Source organism: Piliocolobus tephrosceles, chromosome 16, assembly GCF_002776525.5.
Source record: "Piliocolobus tephrosceles isolate RC106 chromosome 16, ASM277652v3, whole genome shotgun sequence".
NCBI classification, from domain to species: domain Eukaryota; kingdom Metazoa; phylum Chordata; class Mammalia; order Primates; family Cercopithecidae; genus Piliocolobus; species Piliocolobus tephrosceles.
Window position 1 is genome coordinate 37,140,264 of NC_045449.1, and position 15,774 is coordinate 37,156,037.

Sequence of the window (15,774 nt, forward strand, 5' to 3'; positions counted from 1 at the left end):
TATCATAGCCTTGAGCCCGACACATCACATCCCCCCATATGCCTCCACTTCCTGGGCCCGACACAAACACATTCCTCCATATATCTCAACTTTAGAAGAAAAACAACACCTGGAGAATCTCCGATAAGGTTACAACCGTTTGTAAAAGCGCAGGAACCAATAAGAAAACTGCTAAAAGTATAACTTAAAATGTAAACCAATTGTAATGCTGTAACCAGAAGAATTCCCTTGTTTCTCTGTAACTTTACATATCCTGTTTACATCCGGCTATAAAAAGCGAGCGCACGCATTGTTCGAGGCCCTCTTGTATGTTGTGGAACGGAGGGACCGAGTTCGAACTTGCAATAAAGATCCTTGCCGCTTGGCTTTGACTCTGGACTCTGGTGGTCTTCTTCGGGGAATAAACGGTCTGGGCATAACACCTGAAAGCTATCTGGGTGTTTCTGGCACCCTGTCTCAGGCAGTCTCCCCAAACCAGCAGGACTACACATTCGGACAGACTCCCAAAGAGAGAGAGAAAGATTTTCTTGGGACTTAAACCCAAATCAACTTAGGCCAGGGGATGGGTGTAACTCATCCCACTGCCTGCTGGGTTGACCAGACCCGGATGGTCAACCCTTTTAATTCGTCCTGTGTGGATGTTTATTCAAGTGACCCAGACCAGTAAATCAGGAAAATCACGTCAACCCATCCCTTATGGATGTCTAATAAGGCCACCCAAACCAGTAGGGGTTAGAAGAGGAGGGGCAAAGCACCCCAAGTGACAGAAAAACTAGAAAAGGGATAGGAGAGAAAGACAGAGAAAAGGGAGAAAAGTGTTGCCTTGTGGGGTGGGCGAGGAGTTCCAAGGGGGTGGAGACTGATCTACTGTGGTGACATTGATTCAAAAGTTCAGGTAGCTGCTGTCAGCCACTAAGGGATATTGTCCAGCAGTCCCATCAGCCCTCAAGTCTCCCCACTAGCGGGAGAAAAATCTCCCCAATTCCTCTGATCCCAGATGAGCCCTCAAAGAACAACTTACCAACCATGGGTTCTTGGGTTCTCAAAGCAATAGAAATTGACCTGAGCCTGAAAAAGGTTTCCCAGACAAGGTCTCCTTGGAGTTTCTGTCCTGAGGTAAGGGAGGCATAGAGAGCCAGTAGGACTTTTGTTGTTGTTGTTGTTGTTGTTATGCAAAGCATGAGGATTGACAGCAGGGTAGGATATGCAGGCAGGGCTGAGCAAAGCCCTTGAGGGGTGGGGTATGCAAGGCAGCATATCTAGGCACGATGACTATCTTGAGTAATGGGCCACCTGGTGGTCTGGCCTGCAGCAACAAGGCTGCAAATCAGTTGTTCAGCATCCCTTTCCTAGGTGGGACACTCCGCAACCTTCATTATCTCCTAAGACGCATGCTGGGATTCTCTTTTTGTTTTTGTTTTTTTTTTGAGACAGAGTCTTGCACTGTTGCCCAGGCTGGAGTGCAGAGGCGAGATCTCGGCTCACTGCAAGCTCTGCCCCCTGGGTTCACGTCATTCTTCTGCCTTCGCCTCCTGAGTAGCTGGGACTACAGGCACCTGCCACCACGTCCGGCTAATTTTTTGTACTTTTAGTAGAGACGGGGTTTCACCGTGTTAGCCGGCATGGTCTCGATCTCCCGACCTCGTGATCCACCCGCCTTGGCCTCTCAAAATGCTGGGATTACAGGCATGAGCCACTGCGCCCGGCCCCATGCTGGAATTCTTTAAGTGAAAGAGGAGTGAGGTAGTGGTATGGGTTTTGGGATCAGTAGGGATGCATGAAAGAATGCTCTAGAGCAGGTGAGCTGAAGCCAAGCCCCATTTCTACTCTGTCTCAAGAAGACTGAGGATTACAAAGTACAGGTAGAGTGCTTAGAGAGTGAGCAAAAGGGGGTTCTACCTTGGTCTGGGGGATCAGGGAGGGCTTCTTGAGAGATTTGTATTTATTCTGAGAGCTGAAGAGAAATCAGAAAGTAGCTAGGTGGAAGGGGCAGGAGGTTTCCAGAAAGCTGGGCACATGGAACATTCAGTGTTGAGGGTTGAGGACCTGGGAGAGAAAAGATTTCTTCCCCTTTTCTTGCTTCTAAAGAAGAGGCAAAAGTGATAAGATGTCACTTCTGAGATTTCATTATAAAAGATCGTGACCTTTACCTTGCACATTTGCCCATGCTCTCTCTCTGGCTCTCTCACTCTTTCTCTCTCTGTGTCTGTCTGATGAAGCCAGCTGCCATATTGTGAACTGCCCATGGAAGGGTCCACGTGACAAGTAATTAAGGGAGTCCTGCAGCCCAATAGCCTATGAGGAACTGAATTGTGCCAATAACCTCATGGCTGAACTTGGAAGCATATTCTACCCTAGTTGGGCCTTGAGATGACTGTGACCCTGGTCAACCCTTGATTGCAGCCTTGTGGAGATCCTAAAGTAGAGGACCCAGCTAAGCCACAGCCGGACTCCTGACATACAGAAACTGTCAGATAATAAATGTTGTTTTAAGTCACCAAGTTTCTGGGTAGTTATTTTATTTATTTTAACTTTTAAAAAATTAATAGGGACAGGGCCTTGCTACATTAACCAGGCTTGTTTTGAACTCTTGGCTTCAAGCAACCCTTCTACCTTGGCTTCCCAAAGTGCTAGAATTACAGGTATGAGCCAGCAGGCCTGGCTTTCTGTGTAATTTTTTACACAGTAATAGATAACCAATATATTTATCAAATAAGGAGTCCCTGGATTTCTCACGGACTTTGCATCTTACTAAAGTTTTGGGTTCATCCTGAAGCTGGGAACACAACAAATTCTGAGCACTCATGTCATTAAGAAGGAAACAGTCCCTAAGTCTTAAGGGACACAGGAAATAAGTTCCCAATAATTATTATCCAAGAGCTGGGCATTCACCGCCCTTAGGCCTCTGAAGAGCTGTGAGGACCATATAGCTCCATCACATCCAGACTTCCTGAATAAGAATTAAGTGGACAATCTGAAAAATAACCAGATGATCAATTAGATGATTCTATAACTGCCCTCATTCAAACATACATACACATAAAAAAGCAAACACATAAACATGGGGAAAAAAACACCTGCAACTAAAATGGAGGAAATTAACACAAAGTACAAAAGATAAATGAGGGACATTCCTTGAAAGCTTTGCACTAGGAAACTACAGATACTTTTCTCCCTCTCAAGGAAATTAAAGCAAACCAGGAGCCTATGAAATAAGAAATGTAAATGAGATGAAGAGATAAGGTGAAACAGCAGCTGGCATAACTAGGGAAAATAAGTTAGGGAGAAAGATAATTATAGAAGTTAAGAATCTTTTAGAAACTCAAAGTCTGGCCGGGCGCAGGGGCTCACACCTGTAATCCCAGCCTCCACGGGCAGACCACAAGGTCAAGAGATCAAGACCATCCTGCCCAACATGGTGAAACCCTGTCTCTACTAAAAACACAAAAACCAGCCGGGTGTGGTGGTGGGCGCCTGTAGCCTAGCTACTCAGGAGGCTGAGGCAGGAGAATTGCTTGAATCCGGGAGGCGGAGGTTGTAGTGAGCTGGGATCGTGCCACTGCACTCCAGCCTTGGTGACAGAGGGAGACTCCATCTCAAAAAAAAAAAAAAAAAAGAAATTCAAAGTCTAGAGTGACATTACCGAAAAGGAAGTAATGATGTTGGTGGGAGTCTAGAGAAAAAGTATCTAGAATGAAAGCTAAAGGACAACAAAGTGGGAAAAAGATCTTAAAACAATATTCAAATAAATACTGGAAAGCATTGCTGAACTGAAGATCAGAGCCTGGGGATCCAAAAGCTCACGACACATCAGGCAAAATTAATTAAAAACTAAACATCAATGTAACCATCAGAAGTTCCCGATTTACACAATTTAACAAAAAGATTTACAGCATCCACTTATTAGACTGGTTGGCCAGGTGCAGTGGCTCACATCAGTAATCGCCGCACTTCGGGAGGTCAAGGAGGGCGGATAGCTTGAGTCCAGGAGTTTGAGATCAGCCTGGGTAACATGGTAAAACCCAGTCTCTACAAAAAATACAAAAAAAATTGCTGGGCTTGGCAGCAGGCCCCTGCAGTCTCAGCTACTTGAGAGGCTGAGGTGGGAGAATCACCAGAGACCTGGAGGTTGGGGCGGCAGTGAGCCAATATCATGCCACTGCACTCTGGCCTGGGCAACCAGAGTGAGACCCTGTCTCAAAATAAATAATAAAAAAATAAACAAAATAAACTCATTATTTACAAAGGTGAAAAGAGGCGAATTGGTTTCAAATTTCTCAGCAACATTAGATGGTAACACTAAGAATGATGTGACTGAGAGTTCTGTATCTGATCAATTGATGCTCACAAGTATAGGCAACAGAAAGACATCAAATATGCAGATTCCAATTGTGGAGAATTTTGAAGCCATTAAAATAATAAAGCTTTGTATCAATCAGGATTCAATCAGCAGCTGAGCACAGTAGTTCCTGCCTGTAATCCTAGTACTGTGGGAGGCTGAGGTGGAAGGATTGCTTGAGGCCAGGAGTTTGAGACTAGCTGGGCCAACATAGCCAGACCCTGTCTCTACAAAAATAAAACTTAAAAAAGAATTAGCTGGTGGCCGGGCACAGTGGCTCACACCTGTAATCCCAACACTTTGGGAGGCTGAGACAGGCGGATCACAGGCTGGGAGTTGGAGACCAGCCTGGCCAACATGGTGAAACCCCATCTCTACTAAAAATATGAAAATTAGCTGGGCATCACAGCACGTGTCTGTAATCCCAGCTACTTGGGAGGCTGAGGCAGGAGAATCACTTGAATCTAGGAGGCAGAGGTAGCAGTGAACCGAGATCATGCCACTGCACTACAGCCTGGGTGACAGAGTGAGACTCTGTCTCTAAATAAATAAATACATAAATAAATTAGCTGGGAGTGGTAGCACCCACCTATAGTCCCAACTACTTGGAGGCTGAGGCAGGAGGATGGCTTGAGCCCAGGAGTTTGAGGCGGCTGTGATCGCACCACTGCACTAAAGTCAGATAATCCATGGAACTGGAGTGACAAAGTAAGACGGTGTCTCAAAAATAAAAAAGAATTCAATTAGAGAAGCAGAACAATGTGTGTGTGTTTGCATGTGCACAGCTGTGTGTATTGGGGAAGGTGTACCAGGGATTTGATTTATGCAGTGTGGAGCTGGTTAAGAAGTCTTCATAAGGCTTTTGTCTCCAACTCTGATGCTGGAGATTGAAGTACACAGGGCAAGCAGTCAGGAAGGAGCAAGGAATGTAAAGTGGAGAAGGACAAGAACAATGTGAATCCCACAAGCAAGAGATGGAGTCCATGGTACAGAAACACATGTCAGTTCTTGGGTCCCTCTTCACAGTGCTAAGCACACTCACCTGGCCCGGGAAGCAGGCATGCTCTAGGAGGATCTGAGGGAAGCGGGAGCAGCTGAGCTCAGCTGAGCTGAGCCAGCAGAAAAACGACAACATGCATGAGTGAAAAATGGTTGCTGCTTCCCTTCACCTTCCACATTTTCCCAAGAATTTCTCTTGCAGACCACCCTAATCAGAAACATACAAGAAAGGTAATTCTGAAAAACTTAACTCAGCTGAGGCGAGTTGAAACATTACAAAAACACTACAGTCCACCCCTTGTCAACCTGGCACCCACAACACTGCCTTAAACCATACTTAATCTCCAAATGAAGTCAATAACAAAGTCATACTCTGCTTACCATGACACAATTGTCCCTCCTACACTCAGAAATACACATCTTTTTCCCCAGAAGAGCATCAGAGTCCATTTTTCATCTTTGGATGATGTTCATTCTTTTACTAGCTGTTTCACATTCCTTCCTTGACATCTTGTAATATAAATATTTACATATAAAGTTAGGTACAAGCATTTTGGGAGGCCAAGGCAGGAGAACTGCTTGAAGCCGGGCATTGAAGACCAGCCTGGGTAACACAGCAACACCCTGTCTCTCAAAAAAAAAAAAAAAAAAAAAAAACCCAGGCACAACGATGTGCACCTGTGGTCACAGCTACCTGGGAGGATCATTTGAGCCCAGGAGATGGAGGCTGCGGTAAGCCATGATTGCACCACTGCACTGCAGCCTCCGTGACAGAGCAAGACCCTGTCTTAAAAAAGAAAAATAAAAAAGGTTAAATACTATTAGCACATCAGAGATGAAAAAGGAATGAGAGATAAAACCAAAAATATTTGGTTCACCAGATGTGGTGGTGGCTTACGCTTGTAATCCCAGCATTTTGGGAGGCAGAGGCAGGCAGATCACTTGAGCCCAGGAGTTTCAGACTAGCCTGGGCAATGTGGTAAAACTTCATCTCTACAAAAAATATAGAAATTAGCTGGGCATGCTGGTGCATGCCTGCAGTCCCAGCTACTGGGGGTGCTGAGACGGGAGGATCACTTGAGCCCTGGGAGGTGGGGGGGTCAAGGCTACAGTGAGCTGTGATTGTGCTGCTGTACTTCAGCCTGGGTGACAGAGCATAACCCTGTCTCAAAAAAATTTTTTTTGTTGTTAATATTTATTAAAATAGATTCACATCAACAGAAGAAAGAAATACTCATAATTATTACAGTCCTCGTTCCTACAGTGGGTCACAAGGTCAGAGTACTTATGACTGCCCTCATCTATGATTTATTCCATGTATCTTTTGGCCTCGGCAAGCACTTCAGTTGGTCTGGCTTTTTGCCTGATGGAATGACTTAAATCTTCTTTTGTGAAGGGTCTGGGCCATTAGCGGTCTTAATTGGGTTGTTGTAGCGCTCCATTGATCTTGATCAGAGAATATGGCAGTACTAGGGGGTGCCCCAAAGGATCTCCTGCATTCTCCCTCCTTACGTCCATTGTGTAGGAGTAAACCCATTTCCTCTTGATAGTCAGGATCAATCGCTGCAGACAGCACTTTGCATGTTGATGCAGTGCCCAAAGAGGCCAGATGGTGGCTTCAAGCTCCAGTTCCATGGATTATCTGCTGTGTCTCCTAGAGAAAACATTTCTCCTGTTGTAACTAAGACGTCTGGACCAGCAAAACCTAAAGTTGCGGGGATGGGAAGCAAAAATGTTACCACTGGTTCACTAGGGTTAACAGTGAGAGGAGTCGCTTTCACTTTTATTCCTTGATTACTGGACTCATGAATCTTGGGTATGGGAGAAACAAGGCTGTTGATTTAGAGTATATACCACATACTGGAGGGCAGTGCTTCAGCTCTGCAATCTATCCCCACCTAGCTGGCACTGTAGCTGAATTTTCAGCCATTCAACCATCTGTCAAGACAGTTGCTTTAAGAGGATGGGAAACATGGTGAGACCAGTCAATTTCACATGTATAAATTCACTGCTGCCTTTCATTTGCTGTGAATACCATGGTCATGGATAAGGCACTCCGTAGGTCCACAGATGCTAGTTTTGGCAGAAGCATTGTAGGAAAGGAAGGCACAGCTATGTCCGGAGCAAGTGTTAACTCCATTGAAAACACAGTGCTGCCTGCCTCATAATAAAAGTGGTCCAATGTAATCAGCCTAACACCAGGTAGCTGGCTGATCTCTTCAGCAGTGATGCCGTATTAGGGGCTCAGTGTTGTTTCTTCTGCTGGCAGATGGGGCACTCAGCAGTGGCTGTGACCAGGTCACCCTTAGTGAGTGGAAGTCCATGTTGCCAACCCCATGCCTAGCCTCCATCCCCACCACCATGGCCACTTTGTTCATGAGTCTACAGGAGGGGCTGAAGGAGGCTAATAGCCACAGAATGGGTCAACTACCCACCTGATTATTAAAATCTTCCCTTGCCCTAGTTGAGTATTCAGATGGAAAACAATGATCTTCATACTCGGCCATTCAGAGATCTAGTCTCGTAACTCTTCCTCAGAGCTTCTTGTCATCCATTTTCTAATCAAGTTTTTTTTCTTTTTGAGACAAGGTCTCATCCTGTCACTCAGGCTGGAGTATAAATGTGGCTCGTTGTAGTCTCAACCAACCTCCTGGGCTCAAGTGATTCTCCTACCTCGGCCTCTTACGTAGCTGAAACTACAGGGGTGCACCAACATGCTGAGTTAATGTTTTTATTTTCTGTAGATACAGGGTCTTACCATCTTGCTAAAGCTGGTCTTGAACTCCTGGACTCAAGGGATTCTCCCACCTCAGCCTCCCAAAGTGCTGGTATTATAGGCATGAACCACTAATCAAGTTTCTTCCAAGTCCCTGAATACCCAGCTAAACCAGCAAACTTATTCTTCTGTTTATTTCCCCTTCCAGGGACAATGAAGAGCTGAGTGCACTGTTCTAAGTTAGATCTGTACACTGGGAGGACTTCCCTTCACACCATCTTTCAGGGCTGTCCTGGAGTGCGGCCATGGTTCTATAGCTATGCACGTTCAGGTGATGCATGCATTCTGTGGAGCACTGTCTGTAAATCAAGCCTGAGAGTTGCCTTCCCTTGTCAACTGATCACAGGGATTACCTAGGAAGGTAGGGGGGTGGGTTGAGGGAGAATGTTATACAGCAGGAATAAGAGTCCTGGGCAAGTCTAGGAATTTACTATAGGGTCTTAGGGCAAGACACAATTAACCTGCCCAGACAGCCATGGAAGGGCTGCTTCTAATGGCCAAAAAGGTTTGAGGTCCCCTGGCTTCATTGAAATCTGCCCAGGTGACTCATCTCAATGTTTAGAATTACATTTCTTCCCAACCAATGCACTAACTTTTAACAGAAGAGACTCTGTGAGGTTGGGAATTCAACTTGTTTTATAATTCACTGCTTTGTTGGATGGTTCACCAAGACTCACAGGGCTCAGTAGCAGGTTATACTAATAGCTAACTTTTTGGAACAAAAGATGCACATCACAAGCAGCAGGTAAAAAGGATACACGTTGGTGATATCCAGGGGTATCCAGCACAGGCTTCTAAAGTTCTTCCTTTCCACGGGCACACTGGAGTTCTTGCTAACCGTGAACCACAGGGACATGTGTAGTCTCTGCCCCAGGAGACTGTTTTTAGTCTCAGGGTCTGAAGGGGCTGGTCACGTAGATATAACCTGCTGTTAATTCTTTTCTCACAGTCTGTAGCAATAAGCTTTGGGTTTTTTTTTTTCTAATTTTATTTATTTATTTATTTATTTATTTATTTACTTTTGAGATGGAGTCTTGCTCTGTCGCTCAGGCTGGAGTGCAGTGGCGCAATCTTGGCTCATTGCAAGCACTGCCTCCCAAGTTCACGCCATTCTCCTGCCTCAGTCTCCCAAGTAGCTGGGACTACCGGTGCGCACCACCACACCCGGCTACATTTTTTTTTTTTTTTTTGTATTTTTAGTAGAGACGGGGTTTCACTGCGCTAGCCAGGATAGTCTTATCTCCTGACCTTGTGATCTGCTCGCCTCGGCCTCCCAAAATGCTGGGATTACAAGTGTGAGCCCCGGATGTTATTTTAAATTTCAGCCCTTGGCCAGGCTTGGTGACTCAAGCCTGTAATCCCAGCACTTTGGGACCCCAAGGCAGGTGGATTGCTAGAGCCTGGAAGTTCGAGACCAGCCTGGGTAACATAGTGAGACCCCAACTCTACAAAAAATTTTTTTAAATTAGCTGGGCACGGTGGTGCACACCTATGGTACTAGCTACTCAGGAGGCTGGGGCAGGAGGATCACCTGAGCCATGATTGTGCCACTGCACTCTAGCCTGGGTCACAGAGTGAGACCCTGTCTCAAATGAATAAATAAATAAATACATACATACATAAATAAAATATCAGCCCTGCAACTACAAGAGGTGGTACTTCTTTCACACAGTCCTAGAAGCTATTAGATCTCCTATGCAGATCTTTTTTTTTTTTTTTGAGATGGGGGTCTCTCTGTCACCCAGGCTGGAGTGAGTGGCTTGATCATGGTTCACTGCAACCTCAACCTCCCTGGCTCAAGTGATCCTCCTGCCTCGGCCTCCCAAGTAGTTGAGACTACAGGTGTGTGCCACCATACTCGGCTAATGTTTTCATTTTTTTGTAGAAATGAGGTCTCCCTATGTTGCCCAGCCTGTTCTTGAACTCCTGGGCTCAAGTGATCCTCCTGCCTCGACCTCCCAAAGTGCTGGGTTTATAGGTGTGAGAGCCATGGCGTCGAACCTCCTTATGTAGATCTTGAGCTATAAATAAAAAGTTAAAAGTCCTGAGCTAATTATTTTGATTTTAAGGAAATGTGGCAATCTTTGGACTAATTACACTTTTATGAATTTATTCTAAGAAAATAAGGAGGTACAAAAAATCTAACTATCAGGGTGAATCAACAGGGCACTGTGTATAATAGCAACAAACTAGAAATTATTATACTTGTCGGATGCAATTGGGAATTTTGTAAATAAACTAGCGTATAACCAGAAAGTAGAATGCTCCACAGCCATTAAAAATGTTATAGAAGAACATTTATTGACATGAAAAGGTGTTTTGGATATACTGATATGTCAAACAAATAGTGAAACAACATACAGTAATGATTCATTTTGGTAAAAAATATGTATGTATATATAGCAAAAAAAAAAAATCTGCAAGGACATATGCTAAATTGGTAACAGTGCTCACCCCGGGAAGGGGGTATACAGGTGTTGATTCATTCTTTGTGTACCTGTATTTCCCAGTTTTTCTATAAATCACATCATTTGCTTCTGTCATGAGAAAAAGTAATAATCTATTATCATCCTTCATTTTGATTAAAACAAATCCATTTTTTAAAAAAATCTTAGGTTTTTTAAGCAGCAGAAATAATTTCCAAATTGCCTCCAGAGACAATGATTTTTATCCTTGGCAGCAGCTGGTCAGAACCTTCTTGATCACTCAGTTAGATACAGGGAAGAATGGCGCTTCCTAAAGCTTCAGCTTCCTACAGCTTCAGCGGCCTCAGCTCAGCTCTGTGCCCCAAGGCCAAACAAACCAGCTCATCTCCAGCCCCCTTCATCCTATTCTTGCTGAGTCACCAGTCTCATCATCTTCAGAGCCATGTCCCCTTGGTCAGAAGGAACCTAGAAAAAAACAACACCCGAGTTAGTGCTCTTGGTGCTATTCCTGGGACTGGGGTCAGAGGCAACATCCTGAAACCTTGCTCCCAAAAGGGAGCCAGCTCTGTGACAGCAACCTGTGCAGACACCTGGGCACATCCCTGAGAGAGGGTCCTTCCTGAAAATGACTCCTGCACTGGATGAAAGCTCTTCTGGGCCCTGACTGGGCTGGGTGGCAGGGACCTGGAGAAGTCAGCATTTAAGGCAAGATCCTTCTACTCCATACGGGGCTGATCTGTTGATTTCTTGGTAAGGATCATGCTCATGATACTGAGACCTAGCCTGTTCAAGGAAGAAGGAAGATTCTAAACATTTTAAAGGAGTCTGTCTAGAAGGGATCCCGGATTGAGAATAGATAAATGGCTGAGAAGGAAGCTCACAGGAGAGAGCCACAAATAATAAAAACAAACAGGGCCCTTTGGATGGGACCCGATTTTCGCATTGTTATTCACTTTCTTTTGTTTTCCCCCAGATTTTTAGAATAAATCCCTTAAATTTTCCTTCCCACACAGCATCAAAAGGGGGAAGGACAGAGGCCTCAGTTTCTCCCCTACACAAAGGGGGTTGGAGTATATGGTCTCCCTGTTCTGCAATTCCCTGGCCCCATGATTCTCTATGGCACACCCATCCTTGACTCTTCTGCCAAGAGTCCCCAGGAAGCACAGGCACGGTAGGGCATCCTAAAATGTCATTTAATTAATGAAAGGGGAAGTGGTTTGGGGACGACTTAACAACAGTCTCCAAGGGCTATTTTAAGCCTGTCCCCAACTGATCCGTTGTTCTATATGTGACAAACCAAGAGGAAACGGGCCTGAACTCTAGTACATGAGAGTGTGGTTGGCTTGTTCCATGCCCTCCTACCAGCCTCGGCAGGGACTTCTCTCTAGTGCAGGTTGAGCATCCCTCATTGGGAAATCCAAAATGCTCCACAATTCCAGCCTTCTTGAGTGCCACCATGAGGCCACAAGTGGAATATTTCACACCTGCCCCATGGGGGGTTGCATTCAAAATGCAGGCACACAACACACACTTTATTTCTGCATCCCCAAGGGGGTTACAGTACAGTAACCTTTTAGTCAAAACACAGCATTGTAGGTAGAGACTGAAAGCTGCTGTTGCTTGCTGTTGCTGTTGTCTAGCAGCTGACACAGGTATTCTGGTGATGTTACTCTACTGTGCTGCTCAGTTACTCTGAACACACTATTTTTCCACTGTATTAATGGTATGTTATATTTCTTACTGTGAAGTACTTATATGTGACTATGTGCAAGAAAAAGATTGCTTATTGGCAGCATATAAATTTGGAGTCAGAAATGATATGACGCCCAACAGCCACAGATTGGTTGAAGAGCCATGGGTGGCTGAAACAGCCACCCTTTGCTCTCTAATAACTCAATGCACACAAATGTTGCTTCATGCACAAAAATATTTAAAACATTGTACAAAAGTACCTCCAGTCTATGTGTACAAGGTGTATATGAAATATAAATGAATTCCATTGCCTAGACTGGGGTCCGATCCCCAAGATATCTCATTATGGATATGCAAATATTCCAAAATCCAAAAAAATTAAAAATCTGAAACATTTCTGTTTCCAAACATCTCAGATAAGGGGTACTCAATCTGTAACACTGCTTTGCTCTAAGACTTCTTAATTTTTTTTAAGTCAGTATTGAAGGTACTCAGATCCTGAGAGCCATAAATAATGCCCTCTCCCTCTGTGCCCTGCTGCCTTGTTTGTTCTCCCTTTAGATTAAGTCTATTTGTTTGTTTGTTTATTTACTTTTTGAGACAGAGTCTCGCTCTGTCACCCAAGCTGGAGTGCAATGGCACGATCTTGGCTCACTGCAACCTCCGCCTCCCAGGTTCAAGCGATTTTCCTGCCTCAGCCTCCTGAGTAGCTGGGATTACAGGTGCCCACCATCACGCCCAGCTAATTCTTGTATTTTTAGTAAAGACAAGGTTTCTCCATGTTAGCCAGGCTGGTCTCGAACTCCTGACCTCAGGTGATCCACCTGTCTTCACCTCCCAAAATGCTGGGATTACAGGTGTGAGCCACCACACCCAGCCTAGATTAAGTGTCTTTTAAGAGTGGGCTGCTTTCTCTGGCTTCTTAAAGGAAGCCGCTGTCTCTTCTCCTCACTACTCATTCATTTTCTCCAGTCTTTACATTCTGGCTTCTGAGCTTGCCGCCTCACCAAAATATCTCACCAACGCAGGTGCCAAGGATATTGGTGTAAGCACATCATCACTCACGTTCCAACCCTTCCCCTGAGTTCTCACTTGGCACTACGGGCCCCTCCCTGCTTTGGGGATGCCACGCATCCCTGGTCTCCCTTCTCACTTATCTGGCTGCTCCTTTCTCAGTCTCATTTGTAGGCTCTTCTTCTGCCTTCTGTTCCATAGGCAATTCAAACTCAGCTTGTGCAAATTGCCTCCATCCCAAACCACGATGCTAGAACAGGAACCTGCAAGCCACCCTTCAGTATTTTTCCACCCCAAAAGATTACCAAGTCCTGCCAATTTTCCCTTCTTTACACTTTACCAAATCCATCCACTTTCCTCCTTTCTGGATTTACCTGACAGCCTCATCGACTGGTCCTTGGCCCCAGGCGTGCCCCATGCCCTCTACTGCTAGAATGGTATTTCTTGGACAAATCTCTTAATTTCACTCCCTTGCTTAAAACCCCTGCTTGGTGCCCTGTCTGAACTCCTTAGCGTGGTATGAAAACTCGCCGTCTGCAGTCACCTCCCTCCAGTGTCCATTCCAAGGCCTCGCCGTCTGAGGCTCCTCTGGACCTTGTATTCACTGCTCTCCATGCTCCCCACCTCCTCCTCTTTCTTTAAATCACTCCTACCCATCACGTGGGGGCACAATCTTCCAGATCTGCAAGCCTGGGCAGGGCACCCTTCCCTGGGCCAAGCCCCCTCTTAGCATTGCTCACCCCATGCTATTGACAGTCTCCTTGCCTGTCTGTCTCTAGACCACAAGCTCCTTGAGGACAGGGACTGGGCACCACTTACCCTTGTGCTCGCAGTGCCTAGTGCTAATAGCGGAATTTTGTTAGGAAACTCAAAACACTCCCAAGCCCTAAGTATTTCTTTCTTAATTTTTCTTTTGCTTTGTTTTTTTTTTGGAGACAGGGTCTCGCTCTGTCAGGCTGGAGTGGGGTGGCATGATCTTGGCTCACTATAGCTTCTAATTTTCAGGCTCAATCAATCCTCCCACCTCACTCAGCCTCCTGAGCAGCTGAGACCATGGGCATGCACCACCGCACCCGGCTACTTTTTGTTCTTTTTTGAGACAGAGTGTCACTCTGTTGCCCAGGCTGGAGTGCAGTGGTGCTATCTTGGCTCACCACAACCTCCGCCTCCTGGGTTCAAGTGATTCTCGTGCTTCAGCCTCCCAAGTAGCTGGGATTACAGGTGTGTGCTACCACACCTGGTAAATTTTTGTAGAGACAGGGTTTCGCCATGTTGCCAAGGCTGGTCTTGAACTCTTGAGCTCAAGCGATCACCCGTCTCAGCCTCCCAAAGTGCTGGGATTACAGGCATGAGCCTCTGTGCCTGGTCTAATTTTCATATTTTTTGTAGAGACAAGGTTTTTCCATGTGGCCCAGGCTGGTCTCAAACTCCTGGGCTCCAGCAATCCACCCGCCTTGGTCTCCCAAAGTGCTGAGATTACAGGCGTGAGCCACCACATGTGGCCCTCGGACCCTTGTACTTCTTACAAGACCCGCCTGGGCAGCAGACAGAGACATAGAACTGCCTGTGGCTTCCCTCTCAGGATGATTTTTAAGTCTGGAACGAAAGCTGTCTCTTACCATGTGACCAGCTTTCAGAATCCAGTAGAAAGCCAGGTTCTTGTAGGACTTAACAAAAGCAGACGTTTCCAAAGATTTAGGGTCACTGTGCAGGGCCTTCCACTTCAGCTGACTGAATTTAGGCAGTTCTGGCCACTTCAGTTTCCGCAGCCAGGCCTCCTGACCTGGTGAGAAGGACAAAGAGAAAGGCCTGGCATTAATAGCTGGGTAGAGTAGGAAAAAAGTCTAGGTCCTAAAAGGTGGTGCTTCCCAAACTGCAGTATGCATGAAACTCACTCAGGATCTTGTTAAAATGCAAATTCTGATTCAGAAGATCAGGGTAGGGCCTGAGCATCTGCATTTCTGACTCCCAGTGAAACCTAGGCTGCTAGGAGAAACCTAACAGCTGCAAAGCCTGACTGTTTTTGCCTCTGTATCTCTCACTGCCATCTGCTCTTTAGGAGGGAACTGGGGACCTCTGGAGGCAGACAGGCCCGTGAGGAGGACTGAGAGATGTCAGGAATGAGACAGTGATAAGGATCACCTGGAATGTTCATGGAGCAATGCAGCAGCTTTCCAAATTGTCCTTGGTGTCCCTTGCTTACCAGTCACAAAAATATTCAATCCTTCTGGTTTGACGAGGCACATCACATCGGTCAGACCTTGTGCCTCAATTAGCCTGCCAGGTCAGAGAACCTGTCTCTGAGCCTCCACCAGGCCCTATTTAATTTGGAAGTGAGCAAATTAAATAGGTGGTAGGTGATAGGGCAGTAGTCGGGATTCCACAAAGACCATTTCCCCTGGGTCTTCAGGGTTACGGTCATTAGGGTTTAGTTTGAATTCACTCTGCAGTGGTCAATATCGACTGTGATGTCGCACAAAAATAAGGCTCTCCCTTAATTAAACAGTGCACTTGCCCAATAACCAGGA

At 45.7% G+C, this 15,774-nt stretch overlaps 1 protein-coding gene across 1 annotated transcript in view; it reads right to left on the reverse strand.

Annotated features, from left to right (window-relative positions):
- Nucleotides 1-10,389: 10,389 nt before the first annotated feature.
- Nucleotides 10,390-15,774, reverse strand: part of SCPEP1 (serine carboxypeptidase 1) — a 29,840-nt gene continuing 24,455 nt past the window's right edge. Inside the window, exons 12-13 of the mRNA XM_023204570.1 lie at nt 14,866-15,029; nt 10,390-11,005 (exon numbers count right to left, since the gene is read on the reverse strand). Of these exons, the coding sequence (XP_023060338.1) occupies nt 10,943-11,005; nt 14,866-15,029 (227 nt within the window). The 3' untranslated portion in view covers nt 10,390-10,942. The remainder of the gene's footprint in view (nt 11,006-14,865; nt 15,030-15,774) is intronic.